This window comes from Lupinus angustifolius, chromosome LG09 (assembly GCF_001865875.1).
Source record: "Lupinus angustifolius cultivar Tanjil chromosome LG09, LupAngTanjil_v1.0, whole genome shotgun sequence".
NCBI lineage: Eukaryota > Viridiplantae > Streptophyta > Magnoliopsida > Fabales > Fabaceae > Lupinus > Lupinus angustifolius.
The window spans coordinates 446577-460869 of record NC_032017.1 but is presented as its reverse complement, the minus strand read 5'-3'; the positions used below and the strand labels follow the sequence as shown (position 1 = coordinate 460869).

Sequence of the window (14293 nt, the reverse complement as noted above, 5' to 3'; positions counted from 1 at the left end):
AGAGTAATTTTATCCAATATAAGGGTAGATTAGAAAAAATACATAGTTTTTTTTGGTACAGAAAAAAAATACATAGTTTATGTTGGTTTATAAAATATTAGAGATGTGAAATAAGAAAATATCAAAACATTAAAGTTTTTGCAAATAATTGAGTAATAATAATATAAAAAAACAATAATAATACAAGTTTAAAACAATAATAATTAATATTAACGTGTCAATGATAATAAAATAAAAACATTAATATTAATTGTTTAAATATTTTAATTAACATAACATATTTTTATTGGTATGGGACAAAATGAAATAAAATCTGAGATAATATATAGATTTGTTTTTTTAGCTATTCGGTAGGAAATATTAATAAAAAATGGTAACTAAATAATGCCAAAGAATATTCGAGAAACCACCTAATTGGTGATATTTTATACTATTAAATAATACTAGTATTTTATTTAATATGAGTCGTCTCAACCCAAAAGGAAGATTCTAGAACATGGAAATAATATTTTTCCTTCTTAGTGCACGAGCCAATAAAATCAACCAACCAACAACCTTTAATAGTTTAATCACCTAAATAAAACCATTAATAAAAGAGTAATGTTAAACTATATATTGTTTTTGTTTTTAAATTAGGGGTTTGTTATTCAATTTTAGGTAAAAGTGAAATTATAATATTGACAATGACAAATTTAAGTAAATAAAAAATAAATATTTGGTAAGATGATTTTTAATTATTCATCTTACATATAGCATTTTCTCATAATTTAATTGTCATTAGACTGTAGTTGAATATCAATAGAGATGTTATTAGTAATGTAATAAATAATATTGAATAAATTATTAAGAAAAATACCAATCAGTTTCATATATTTTCATTCAAATTAATTACTCTTCGGTATTCAGAATATGAGAGATGTTATTTTTTAAAATTTTAATTTAGAAAAAAAAAACAAAAAATTCAAATCATTGAAACTTTATTTTTGTCATGTGTTATAATTTTAGGTATGCACCGTCCAGTAATGGAGAGAAATCAGACTTATCACCATAATATCATATACCATTTATATTTTATTATTACTAACTCTTGAAAATGATAGAAATGAATATATATTACATTAATAAAAGAATATTGTATGAGAGAGTTGATACAACATATGTGTAGTATCTATATAATGATATATAAAAAATCTATACATAGTTATTATATTATCTGTTATTCATGTATATACTTTTTCGAAAAAAAATAACAATTAAATATGAATAGTAAATAATACAGTAAAATGAACAGTTTTTGCTCGATAATAATATTAACCTTCACATACATTTATACACGTGTCTATGTGTCACGCTCCGTCCATTTATCCGTTAACCCTATTCTCCCTCTCTCACTCTCTCTCTTTCTCTCTCTCTCCCGCCATTGAAACGGTTATTTCATTCCAATGGGAAAGCTTCTCTGCGATTCAACCTCTCTTCCCGAACCATTCCAAACTTCTCCAACGCCGGCGATTCAATGGAGGGATCAGAAATCTTCTCCGCCGTTAGATCTCGTCGGAACGGCGAATATCGCCGCCGCAGCCTACGCTGGCGGCTGGGAAGATGTTCTAGGCTTAGAGGAACAGCAGCGACGTAACCTCCAGAGGCTCCATGCGAAGGGCGTTCTATGGAAGCCACCGCCAGAAGAAGATTCCTCATCTTCTATGCCGTCGTCGTCGTCTCTGAGATCCGTGGTGTTCCGGCTCTCCCACGGCGGCGAGGTTTCCTCCGACGGGAACTGTCTTTTCACGGCGTCGCTGAAGGCGATGGGGAAGGAGGAGGTGGTGAACGTGCGTGAGCTGAGGAGGAGGACGGTGAAGAGGTTCTTGGAGGATTTTGGATCTGAGGGTTTGGAAGAGAGAGAAGCGATAGATGATGCGATTCGGCATATGTATTCGCCAGATCTGAATAACGGTTGGGGGATTCATGTTGTTCAGGAGGTGAAGTTGTTGGCTAAGAAAGAGAATCGATTCGATCTTGATTCCGCCATCGACGACCTCGTTCACCTCGGCATGCAAAGGTATACATCAAATCTTAGTTTATAATTGTAGTAGTAGCAATATAATTTCGGCGATTCCCAAAACCTTAACATATCCGCGGCCGAGGTCATTCTTAGGTTTTGCATAAGCTAGATTGTTATTTGTTCCAATTGAAAATGTAGAAATTAAAGAATGAGTGGTTTGTTGTTTTTTAACATTTTATTTTCCGAATAATTGATTAGTTAGCCTTGATAGATGCTTTATCCGTTGTTGTTGGTGTTTTTGTTGTGTGTGTCAATTTGATAATGATGTTTTATTTGCTTTTCTTTTTGACTTTTTTTACCTTTCTGTTTCTTGAGATTGCGTTTTAGTTAAAAAATTCATTGATGGATTTTTGCATATTCTGGAACGTTTTCTTTGTTTTTTGAAGTTGTTTCTCAGTAGTTTGCATTAACAGATACAAGTTGTTTTTAAATATATATGTTTTGGTTTGAGAACTGTGGAGAAAAATGGGTGTGGAAGTTTGATAATGATGTTGCATTTGCTTCTAGTGGTTTTGTTTACAATCTGCTTGTTTTTTCTTATTGTAGAGAATTTGCCGCGGAGTCTATTTACAGAGAGAGATGTATTCCCGTAAATGATGGTCCAAGTTGGGCCAAATACATGTTGATCTCTGGTTCTCCTGATGATGAATATGATATCATCACTTTGCAATATACAGAGGAGGGCTTATTATCTGTAGATGAGAATAGAGAAGGCCATGCTGCAGCCTTCGGAGATGATATTGCAATTGAGTGCCTTGCTACAGAGTTCAAGCGAGAGATTTATGTGGTAAGAAATCAAGAGATATACTTTTTAGTCCATGAAGATTTTTGCATAGCTTGTTATATATAATATATAATTTATAACCTTTTTTATGGATCTGGTTATTCCATATTATTATTTTACGACAATCCTTACATTCTAGTTTAGCTGTGCGGGGTATAGTAAAGAAAAAAAATTCAATTTCTTTGTGATGTATGTCATTTCTCAATTAATGAAACTACTTTTGAAATAATGCAGCTATACACTTGTACTTTGTTATAGAGACATCTTCATAATGTATATTTAGGTCTGGGGTTAATTTCAATTTCGGAAATTAATTGGCTGATAAATATATGGGACCACAGTATGATTTAGATTGAACAATATGAAGCTGGAGTCCAGGACTGCTATTGCAGATATTATTATTAAATTGAATTATTTGTTTCTTTCTGTAAAGCAATGAAGTACAGTACTGTGTCTTGGACTGATGACCATCTATTATGAGCCCTTTCCACTGGGATTTATTTCTGGTGATCTCAGTTTCTTGTTTTCCCATTTCTTTTATATGGCTATTTCATCGAGTTCTCCTGATGTTATTGCTTGTGATATAATGAAGACTCAATGCTATGATCTGGAATCTTCATAAATTCAAAGTTTATCTTCATCTGCTGTTTAATTTGCGTACACATTTGTGAGTAATATCCATTGTCTTGCTTATATCTGAATTTGTTCATCATTATCAGGTGCAAGCACATGGTTCAGATGCCATGGTTGATGAAGAAAATTGTGTTTTCTTCCTTCCCCATCGTCCAAGGAGCCAAGTTAAGGAACTTCCCTTCTTCCTTTTCATGAAAGGAACAGGTAAAGAGAATATGATTTTAATACATGGCTAATTTTGCTCACGAAGTACTGGTTTGTTATCGGTCATATTGTATTTTCCCTCTTTTGCCATTTTCTTAGCAAATTTTCTGCACACAGGTTGGTGTGGTGCTGGAGCCGACCATTATGAGCCCCTGATTGCTCATCCTGCTGCCGTTGTTTCTCAAGAAAAGGTTGCTGTGGTACTGTGAAGCTTCCCAGCCTGCAATTTTGTGGAGTAGAGTTTGTGTAGAATTAGAATTTCTTCACCCTATTTATTGTGGCCTCTTATCTTAAATATTTGGTCCCCAGGAGAATCTCATTGAATACCATTCATTTTGTTACCGGCATGTAGAATCAATCATCTTTGACTCTCTTGACATTTGACAGGCAGATTTTTGCCTGCGGTCTGAGCAAACGGAGAGTATTTTCGTAGCTTTTACCGGCTTTTTTGTTATTCATTTTGTTGAGTTGATTAGAGGGGGTATTCCTTCTAGGTAGTTTGTTGTTGTTCAATTGGAAGAGTTTGTATCTCAGTGGACTCGGTCAATTCTAATGAATTGAGTTCTTTTTCTGCCCATCTTACTCATTTTTGCTTTGAATTTCAGTGCATAATGCTATACTTCCTGGTATCAAATAACCTTCTTATGTGGTAAGATTTAGCAGCTGATTCTATAGTCTGTGATCTGTATCAATGAAATGTGCAAAAATTTTCATTGTTTCATTATGAGAATGATCATTTTTGGCTATGCAAATTCCATAGGTTTTGTCATTTGAAAATAGCTATTTCAAGACACATCTGATCCATGGAGCACTTCCCTTATGGTAATTAAAGACCTCCAAACTATGGAGCATACCTGTTGTCCCACATTTTGTGCCACTTTATGTACCATGGATTTATGATTGGTCAGAAAAATATTTGATAATTAAATTTTAAGTTACATATATTTTTTCTGACCAATCACATACCCATGGGACATAAAGTAACACAAAGGGTAGGACAGTAAATGTGTAGCCCCAAACTTGACATGACTCTTACCTCAAAAATTATTTAAAAATAGTGATTGTGTACTTTAGTCGGGTCAGAGGGTAAACGTTCCCACTCTTATCCTCTAAGTGAAGGGGATGTAACATTAAAGTAACAATGTTAACGGAATAATCCCACTAGAAACAATGTTGAACACATTTCATACATTAATTAATACTTATTTAGGGAGCTCACAGAATGTGTCACTATGTGATCAACTATAATGAATTCTATATAAATTAAAAGTTTTATTATTAAATATATTTTTTACCGATCATAATATATGAAGTGAAACACTTTGTGTGATATAAGATATACCTCCCTATTTACTTCTTTAAAGACTTATGTTTTTTGCAATTTTTGTTTAGTCCCGTTTTAAAATGGACAAAACATTAAATTTTATCCGTTAATCAATGCGAGCATGTTGGCATCTACTTAAATATTTGCGAGTATTTATGGGTGCAGGCTAAACGAACTGGCCGACCCGTTTTGTCACATGAAAGATAGAAACCTTGATTTAGTAAAAAAAATCTTACACAAGCAAATAACCAAGACCCAAAAATTTATGGGTTGACTTTGGAACATATACTTCCTTCTTCACTAGCTTTTATTGTACTATGAAGGATATACTCTTACTTTTTTTTTTTTGTAAGAAATTAATTATTTTCTGGATATATAATTGTCACTCTCAATAAATAATGTTTCCATGAATCAGACCTTGATATTTTTTCACCGTGGAGATATAGTAAAGTCTTACATCATAACACTTTACAAGTAATTAAATAAGAGAAGAAAATGTATGTACTAATTATATATATAATTATCTAACGTTCATATTTAATTATTGTTTACTCTTCTAAAAAGTAATTTATATAAGCCATGAATGATTTAATAATAATGTAAAAATCTTTAAACCAAGAATATAAAGATATTACCTCTATCAAATTGTTATATCCTTATTTGTAAATCTAAAAAAGAAAAAATGCATCAAATAAAAATTTATAAAAGTTTTATATATTATCATACATCATCTATTTTTAATAACTGAAAACCAAAGTTGGTTGGTCAAGTATGCATCACAATATACCTAACAACTTGAAGAATGAAACACCATTTTGTATTGTATTTTACAAGAGAGAGAGAGAGAAAGAGAGGACAAATAACCCTTCGGAGATATCAAGGGTCTTCCATAACTAAACCCTTAAAAAACATAACAACCCATTTTGTTTCACTCTTAAAAACCAAACCCAAATTCTTATTACACTTCTTCCTCTTTATTTTTTGTATTCTGTTATGGCAACGCTTTATTCAACGCACTGTCGTTTACATCTATCATCATCACCATCATCACCATCATCATCGTCGTTTCTTCAACGCGTGACTTTCTCTTCTTCAAACCGTTTTGTTGATGCTAAACTCTCTCTCAAATCCCAACACGATTCGCATCAGATTCCTCTTCACACACACCAACAACACGGTTTTTTCATATTTAACTTTTCATTTATTTTACCATCATGGCTCAAACTAGTGTTATGATTAGGAACAAGACGTTGGTCTAGTGGTGTAAGGCTCCACCGGATCTCCAAGGATTCCTGTAAGCAACAGTTGTTGGGAGAGGCTGCCACAAACCCGAAAGAGATTAGTTCATTAGTCAAAATGGTGACTGGATACCATTGATAGGACAAACAAAACTAGTGTTATGATTAGTAAATAAATGTTACCATTTTATTATTATTTAGGATTTGTGATTTAATTTTAATCTTATATTTTGTATTATATTTGTGTAGTGTCTTATATTTTGTAAATCATCACCACTATAATATGGAATATAAGATTAATATTAAATCATAAAAAAAATATTAAATATAAAAAAAACAACAAACAAAGGTCTTGTATAGGAATATAATATTTCAGTATATTTAAGCTTAAATGCTGACACACTGGTTTTTGGTAGATAGTGGTCAAATGTGAAGGCCGCGACTCGAGCCCATGAAATCGAGGACTTACGGTCCTAGTTTCCATTAAGTTGTTACCACCATAGACCCCACCTGAGCAGCCTCGTGCACCGGGCCTTGTCCCGTGTTCGTGTCGTATCAAAAGAGATAACTTAGGATTCAAGGAGCACAGGTAGAAATCAAAGTCCAGGACCTATGCATTGCATTGACTACGTTCAATCTTATTGACTTAGCCAATTCCTCTTAGCTATATAATATTTATGTTTTTTATTTGTGTACTTTTAATTTCTTGGCATGTAAAGATAATTTCAGTGTTAGGAGAGATCAGAGGAATGGAAAATGTGTTGTTTGTAGCTAGATTATACAGCTATATGGAGTTGATGTGCATATCTCCTTTAGTAGTCTTATTATGGCGATGGAATATGAATGTATTGTAGGTGCAGCAGCGGCATCGGTAGCTCCTGTTGAAAATGACACTGATAACAAGGGATTGAACGATAAATTATCCTCAGTTACATCTTTGAAGGAGTCTCTAGGTGAATTTGGATTTGCAAAGGATGAAAATGAGTCCATTGTTAGTGTTACCATTGTTGGAGCCTCTGGAGACCTTGCCAAGAAGAAGATATTTCCGGCCCTCTTTGCACTTTACTATGAAGGTTGTCTCCCTAAGGTACGGGTTTCCATAGATAAGTTTCTCTATCTTCGTATTTCCTGGAAGATTAGATTCTCAGTGTCAGTGGGCTTGAATTAATGAATTGGTTTATGGCAGAACTTCACCATCTATGGTTATGCTCGAAGTAAGATGACTGATGCAGACTTGAGAAATATGGTTAGCAAGACCCTTACTTGTAGAATTGATAAGAGGTAATTATGTCGTTGTTCTCTTTGGCATTTGGCTTCAACCTTACATGTTCAGAGTTTGCTTAGTGCTCATGTTAGTCACGTCTGGTTGTGGGGTGATGATTTGAACTTTGGCCTTCTTGTTAGCTTTGATACCATTTATGTTGCTAATGGCGCAAAATTTGAGTTGCTATGATTGTCTAACTTAATTTCCTTATTTCATGCTTGTCGGGATCATCTTTTATGTCGTGGAATTTCAGAGAGAACTGCAATGAAAAGATGGACGAATTTCTTAAAAGATGTTTCTACCATTCTGGTCAGTATGATTCTCAGGAAAACTTTGCTGCGTTAGACAAAAAGCTGAAGGAACATGAGGTAATTGGAGAAGGTGTAATCTAATATGATTTTAATCCATAACTTCATGTGGTTCAGATGCCCATCTTAATAATGATTGGAGAAAGCATTCTTTGCCCATCTTAAAGTTGAAAACACAACCAAATGTCTAACTAAGTCCTCCACTCTCTCCGTCTCACCCGATAAAGATCCCTCCTCACATAAACCTGACTTGGTTCACTCCCAGCCCACTCCAAGGGTCCTAACAACTGGGCTCCGATGCTTCATTGATGTTCTAACTTCGCTGGTCATGCTTATCTACCATTCGCTATATGATATTATTAAAAAAAGAAAACTGTTTGTTCATGTTGCAATTAGAATGAATAATATTAAATGTTTTAATAACTGCATTTCCTATTTTCATGCTTTTATTTATTTTTCTTCTGCTCCCAGTATGCACTTTATTCACATTGCAGGCAGTTTACATTTTGGCATGTAATGTTAATTTGCACAATCGGCGATAACTGATAAGTGATGGATAAAGGAACTTGTTTTTTTCCCTTTTTCCTTTTTACGTTCAATGTTATTTTTATTGAAACTAATCTGATAAATTTTTTATTTTTAAACTGAATTCTGTTTGAATGCAAAAATTGCCTTTGTAGGGCGGGAGAATTTCTAATCGCCTGTATTATCTATCAATTCCTCCTAATATTTTCATAGATGCTGTAAAATGTGCAAGCTTGTCGGCTTCTTCTGGTAATGGCTGGACCAGGGTCATTGTTGAGAAGCCTTTTGGTCGTGATTCAGAATCTTCAGCTGCTCTAACAAAATCTCTCAAACAGTATCTGACAGAGGATCAAATTTTCAGGTTTTCTAACTAAACTTATCTCTGCTACTTTTAAGGATTAAAAAGTACATTATATAAAATGGAAAACCTTTTACAGGATTGACCACTATCTTGGGAAAGAGCTTGTCGAAAACCTTTCTGTTCTCCGATTCTCAAATCTCATTTTTGAACCATTATGGACAAGGCAGTATATAAGAAACGTACAGTTGATATTCTCTGAGGATTTTGGCACTGAAGGACGCGGCGGGTAACCTTTCTTCCTTGGAAACATTCACACTTCCTTATCTATTATAGCGATTCTCATCCATTTCCATATCTTTGTATATGTAGGTACTTTGACAATTATGGTATCATAAGGGATATTATGCAGAATCATTTACTTCAAATACTAGCACTCTTTGCAATGGAAACCCCTGTTAGTTTAGATGCAGAGGATATTAGAAACGAGAAGGTCTTGTTTGGTTATATATCTACTTTGAATTTGAATTTAGTTCTGAATAGTGTGTTTTTTCACGATTAAAATTTCTATTTCTTAATGGATGCCAGGTCAAGGTTCTTCGTTCAATGAGGCCCATACGACTCGAGGATGTGGTTATAGGCCAGTACAAGAGCCACACTAGAGGAGGTGTTACATATCCGGCCTACACTGATGACAAAACTGTACCAAATGACAGCTTAACTCCTACATTTGCTGCAGCTGCTCTCTTCATAGATAATGCAAGATGGGATGGAGTGCCTTTTCTGATGAAGGCTGGGAAAGCATTACACAACAAGGGGTAAGTTGAAGGGATAAGTTTTGCATATATATATATAATGTTTCTTTAATGTCACCATCACTGGTGTATACTTCAATAAAGGGTGGCCTAGTGCACGAGACTCCCACTTAGTCGGGTCTGGGGAGAGTAGATGTACACAGTCTTATTCCCTGCAAGTAGATAGGCTATTTCTAGGATTTGAATCTGTGACCTAATGGTCATTAAGTAACAACCTTACCGTTGTGCCAAACTCACCCTCTAATGGTGTATACTTCAATATTTGTTTTAAATTATTTACTGCTTTGTTATTTTGGGTTCAGAGCTGAGATACGGGTGCAGTTCAGGCACGTGCCAGGCAATTTGTATAATAGGAATATTGGGACAGATCTTGATCGGGCTACAAACGAACTTGTTATACGAGTTCAGCCTGACGAGGCTATTTATTTGAAGATCAACAACAAAGTGCCAGGTCTGGGAATGAGGTTGGACCGCAGTAAGCTGAATCTTCACTATGCAGCAAGGTATTTCTTTTCATAAAGTCTAAAATATCAAGATTGTGGGTCACCTGAAATACATCACACATTTAGTTTATAGTGGTGGCAATATGTAACACAGACACTGGTTTAATCTCCATATTTTAGACAAGCTTACCACTTCATTAATGAAATTTGGGTTTTTCTTGAATAGTAAAATTTCATTCTTTGTAAGAGCTTTAGTTTGCATTAAGCAATGTCTCATGAATGGAAAAATTATGTCCATGGAGAACTTCACACTTTCATGCGTGTTCTGTGCTCAACATAGATTACTCGGTGTCCCATGTGAATTTCATATAGCGAGGGTCTCAGAATGAATTACAATTCCATTCTTCATACTAAACAAAAAAACTCTTATTTCAGATATTCAACAGAGATTCCAGATGCTTATGAGAGGCTACTTCTGGATGCCATTGAAGGAGAAAGAAGACTCTTCATTCGAAGTGATGAACTCGATGCTGCATGGTCACTATTTACACCTGTACTGAAAGAGCTAGAAGAGAAAAAAATAATCCCAGAATACTATCCCTATGGTAGCCGTGGTCCTGTTGGTGCTCATTATCTTGCAGCCAGATACAACGTAAGGTGGGGTGACCTTGGAGTAGACATAGATCAATGACACCGATTTTTTTTGCAGTTGTGATCAACCTCGAGGGTGAGCCTGGTGCAATGCCTTGTGACCTTCATTGGTTCAAATCTTGGAAATAATGTCTTCACTTGTGAGAGAAAGACTGTTTAGATCTACCTTCATCAGAACTCACCAGGTGAGAGCCTCGTGTGTCAGGCCGCTTTTTAGTTGTGATCAACCTCATATGTTATAGCTAAAGTTCATGTTGATTTGTTGTGGTTTCTTTTTGGAGTCAAATATTTTCATGTTTTGGCATGGTTAGTTATAAAGACAGGTATGAGGCATGCATGAAATCATGTAAAGCAATAAAACATAAATGCAGTGTAATAAAGCACTTAGATCAATATTTTTTGTTTTATTTTCTCCTTCACTTTTTTTTTGTCTTTCATGTAGTAGGAAATCAAATTTTGTTAGGTAATTATATTATGATTAAGAATTGGAAAATCATATATTCTCCTTTATTATAATCCTCCTACCCATAAGGTCCGGTTAGATTTTAGGATGACCAAAAAGTTAATGTTTGATTCTTGTGAGCGATACTTGTTGGGAGGAGTAACCATATATTCGGAAAGAGATTAATTCCTTACCCAGAGGGACATAGGATGATGAGATATTTTTGGTAGTATAAAAAAAATCATCCTACCCATAGGAAAGTACATCACAAAGTGATACTTTGTGAATGACCTGTTTACAATGGATATATGTCACTTTCTCGTGGATAGGAAAATTTAGTTGAAGAATATAACAGTATTCAGAATTTATAAAAAAGGGCACTTTTTAGAAATAGAAAATTAATGAAGGGTATGAATCTAAACACTAGTAGGTCACACAAACACTAATTGCACACCCTATAGAACATAAATATTGAGAAAACTAATGTAGGGTACCCTTAATAATAGGATGTAAAATACAAATAGTTCCTTACAAGGAAAATGCTTCAGAATGTGTCTGCCAAAGTGGGATAAGACAGAGAACTGGAGAGACAAAAAGGAGAAAATGATTTGGCATCACAGCATGCTTTTGTACGGTCAGTACTCTGTCTGCCACATTAGTTGAGTTTTGTTTGGACATGTCAAAACAACTATTCACCCTCCCAACAAGTGTCAGCTTCTAGAAATCAAACCTCTGATCTTAAGAATTCGGTGAGACTTTACATCATTAAATGAATGACTTGTTGATAACTTTAGTTTAGATAAGTTTAATTTCTCCATTTGCCAATTTGATAATTGAAAATATAGAAAATCTAAATTAATATTTAAAAATCATAAATATGAGTCAAAATAGTCTTTACATATATTGAAGTGTTCTAAAAGTTAGTAAGAAAATACTAAAAAGGTTAGTTTGACTCACTTTTGATAATTTTGAGACTATTTTGGTTTTTTAATATTTCAAGAATTAGGTTAGTATATATAGAAATTTTGGAACACCATAATAATATTTTACTCTTTATATTTTATGGGTTTGTTTGCTCTAGAGAGTTGAGTCCTACAATTTATAGGGATTTATTCTTGTCACTTAATTTGTGTTTGATTTTTTTGTTGGAACCAAAACCCAAAATATACAAATATAATTATATAAACGATGAAACTTTTGGCCTATAATACTTAGTTTCATGTTTTGGAATATTATTCCAATATTGTTGTAAAAATTAATCAAATAAACAATTATACATAGACATATAAAACAACCATTAATTTATAATAAATATTCACATGTATTCAATAGTTTAATATTTATGTCCTAATACCATCAAGATCATATAAATTACAAGAGATAGTAGAAATTATTATAACACCCAACAAATATTTTAGTAATATTATTGGTGAAAGGGTATGACATGATGAAAATGATGTAGATGTTTTTTATTTGTACAAAAATGTGGAGGAAGGTTACTATATTAACATGGATTGAAAAAAAGAAACAAAAATAATAAGAAATTGGATGAAGAATTATAGTTGAAGAGGAAAAATGAATATTTGTTTGGATTATTGACAAAACATATTATATTTGGATTTGGGAGATGGAAAAAAGTTAATGGTTATTGATTAGAGGATCAATATTTTGTAGAGGAACAATAAAGAATGCCAAAGCTTTTTTTCTTTCTGAGGGAGATATAAAAATTCATGATTAACACGTTACTTTTAATATGAATCAAATGATATTTCTAACCTAAAATATATTTTTGAATGACACCCATTTTTATAAGATATAGTTTCAATATAATTGACAAAATAGGTTATATCTATGATTAGAAAATCATAAATTTATTTAGTAATAATTTAAAGATAGACAACTCATAAAAAATCCATTATTTTTAGATAAAACTACGATAAGTAATTCATGCCTTTTCACTCACCTTAAAAAAATATATAAAAAAAGGTGAGTGAAAATGCATGAATTTATTTTGTAGTTTTATCTAGAAATAATGGGATTTTTTATAAGTTGTCTATCTTTAAATTATTACTAAATAAATTTATGATTTTCTAATCATAGATATAACCTATACATAGTTACCATATCCTCCACCATTTATGTTTAACTATTATTGACTATTCAAAAAAGTAATGTATATAAATGGTGGAGAATATGGTAACTATGTATAAATTTTTCACCCACATTACATATATATTACATCTTATAAAAATTGACATTATTGTGCAACTAGCACTTATATGTTTCTTTTTGGATTATTAAAAATTTACAAATATCTTGGATACATGTTTCTCTTTGAAAATCATAAATGAATAATGACACTCCATGATTGAAGATGCATATGCATCTACTTTGGATGCCAATATATTCATATCATGAAAAGTGTTTTTAAACTACAAAATATTATAAAAACTTTATAACAATGATAAATATTATAGTTGCATTTTATTAGGTTGTAGAATACATGAAAAAATCTAACTTTTTCATAACAAGTAAATTGAAAATGAAAACCATTACCCATTTTGCCCTACCTTATTGAAAATTCAAGAAATTAGTTTATGACACAAAATCTATACATGCACTCTTGATATCAATTCATTCAAAAGTTCTACATACAAAAAAGATACTCACTCTGGATGATAACTCATTCATACCAAAATAACATACAATGATACATTGAACATTTAAATGCTCTATTTGTTATTTTATTTTCATTTGGAAAATAAAAAAACCACTAAAACATTTAAATATTTAAATAAGTGAATATTCAACAATAAAAATAAAAAAAAAACTTTTACGTAATTAATAGTTACGAAATTAGTTGAAAGTTGTGAACTTGTAGCTGTAATCTTACATATGCTTGTTGCATGAATTAAAATTGTTTGACAAAACTAGTTGTAGAACCGGTTAGAATTTATTAATGACATAAAATATTATATTAAGTTTAGATAAAAAAAAAGGCAATTTTAAAATGTCATTTGAATTACCTTTTCTTTTAAAAACTACAATATTCCTTGATAAAATAACACACGAAACTTTTCGTCGAATCAATACTATATATCATACCAAATAAATTATAAATCTATCATGGTAAAAACGGATATTATAACAAAAAATCAATTTTTAATTTATTGTAAGATAAAAAAATTAAACCTTTCCTCATAATTTTGAAAAATTATACCAAATATAATAAAACTAATTAATATTTTTCAACTCATTTAATTATTCTCATTCACCTACCCCACTCATTCTAGAAACTATATATA

The 14293-nt window shown here is 32.3% G+C and overlaps 2 protein-coding genes across 2 annotated transcripts; both read left to right on the top strand.

Annotated features, from left to right (window-relative positions):
• On the top strand, positions 1325-4252 carry LOC109356567. The gene is made up of 4 exons (XM_019599949.1): positions 1325-2056; positions 2606-2846; positions 3563-3680; positions 3798-4252. The coding sequence occupies exons 1-4, from the start codon at positions 1443-1445 to the stop codon at positions 3887-3889; spliced, it is 1065 nt and encodes a 354-aa protein (XP_019455494.1). The 5' UTR covers positions 1325-1442; the 3' UTR covers positions 3890-4252.
• Positions 5924-10963, top strand: LOC109356564 (glucose-6-phosphate 1-dehydrogenase 2, chloroplastic-like). Its single transcript, XM_019599947.1, has 10 exons — positions 5924-6181; positions 7097-7329; positions 7429-7523; positions 7760-7874; positions 8495-8700; positions 8777-8926; positions 9010-9130; positions 9226-9455; positions 9755-9955; positions 10331-10963. Exons 1-10 carry the CDS (start codon positions 5998-6000, stop codon positions 10584-10586), a joined length of 1791 nt encoding a protein of 596 aa, XP_019455492.1. The 5' UTR covers positions 5924-5997; the 3' UTR covers positions 10587-10963.

Bases quoted from the DNA above. Each gene is read 5' to 3' on its own strand.
- LOC109356567 (XM_019599949.1), top strand. From the start codon at position 1,443: ATGGGAAAGCTTCTCTGCGATTCAACCTCTCTTCCCGAACCATTCCAA. The intron at 2,057-2,605 runs GTATACATCAAA...TTCTTATTGTAG, and splicing joins GTTCACCTCGGCATGCAAAG to AGAATTTGCCGCGGAGTCTA. The intron at 2,847-3,562 runs GTAAGAAATCAA...CATCATTATCAG, and splicing joins TCAAGCGAGAGATTTATGTG to GTGCAAGCACATGGTTCAGA.
- LOC109356564 (XM_019599947.1), top strand. From the start codon at position 5,998: ATGGCAACGCTTTATTCAACGCACTGTCGTTTACATCTATCATCATCA. The intron at 7,524-7,759 runs GTAATTATGTCG...GTGGAATTTCAG, and splicing joins ACTTGTAGAATTGATAAGAG to AGAGAACTGCAATGAAAAGA. The intron at 8,927-9,009 runs GTAACCTTTCTT...TTGTATATGTAG, and splicing joins GGCACTGAAGGACGCGGCGG to GTACTTTGACAATTATGGTA.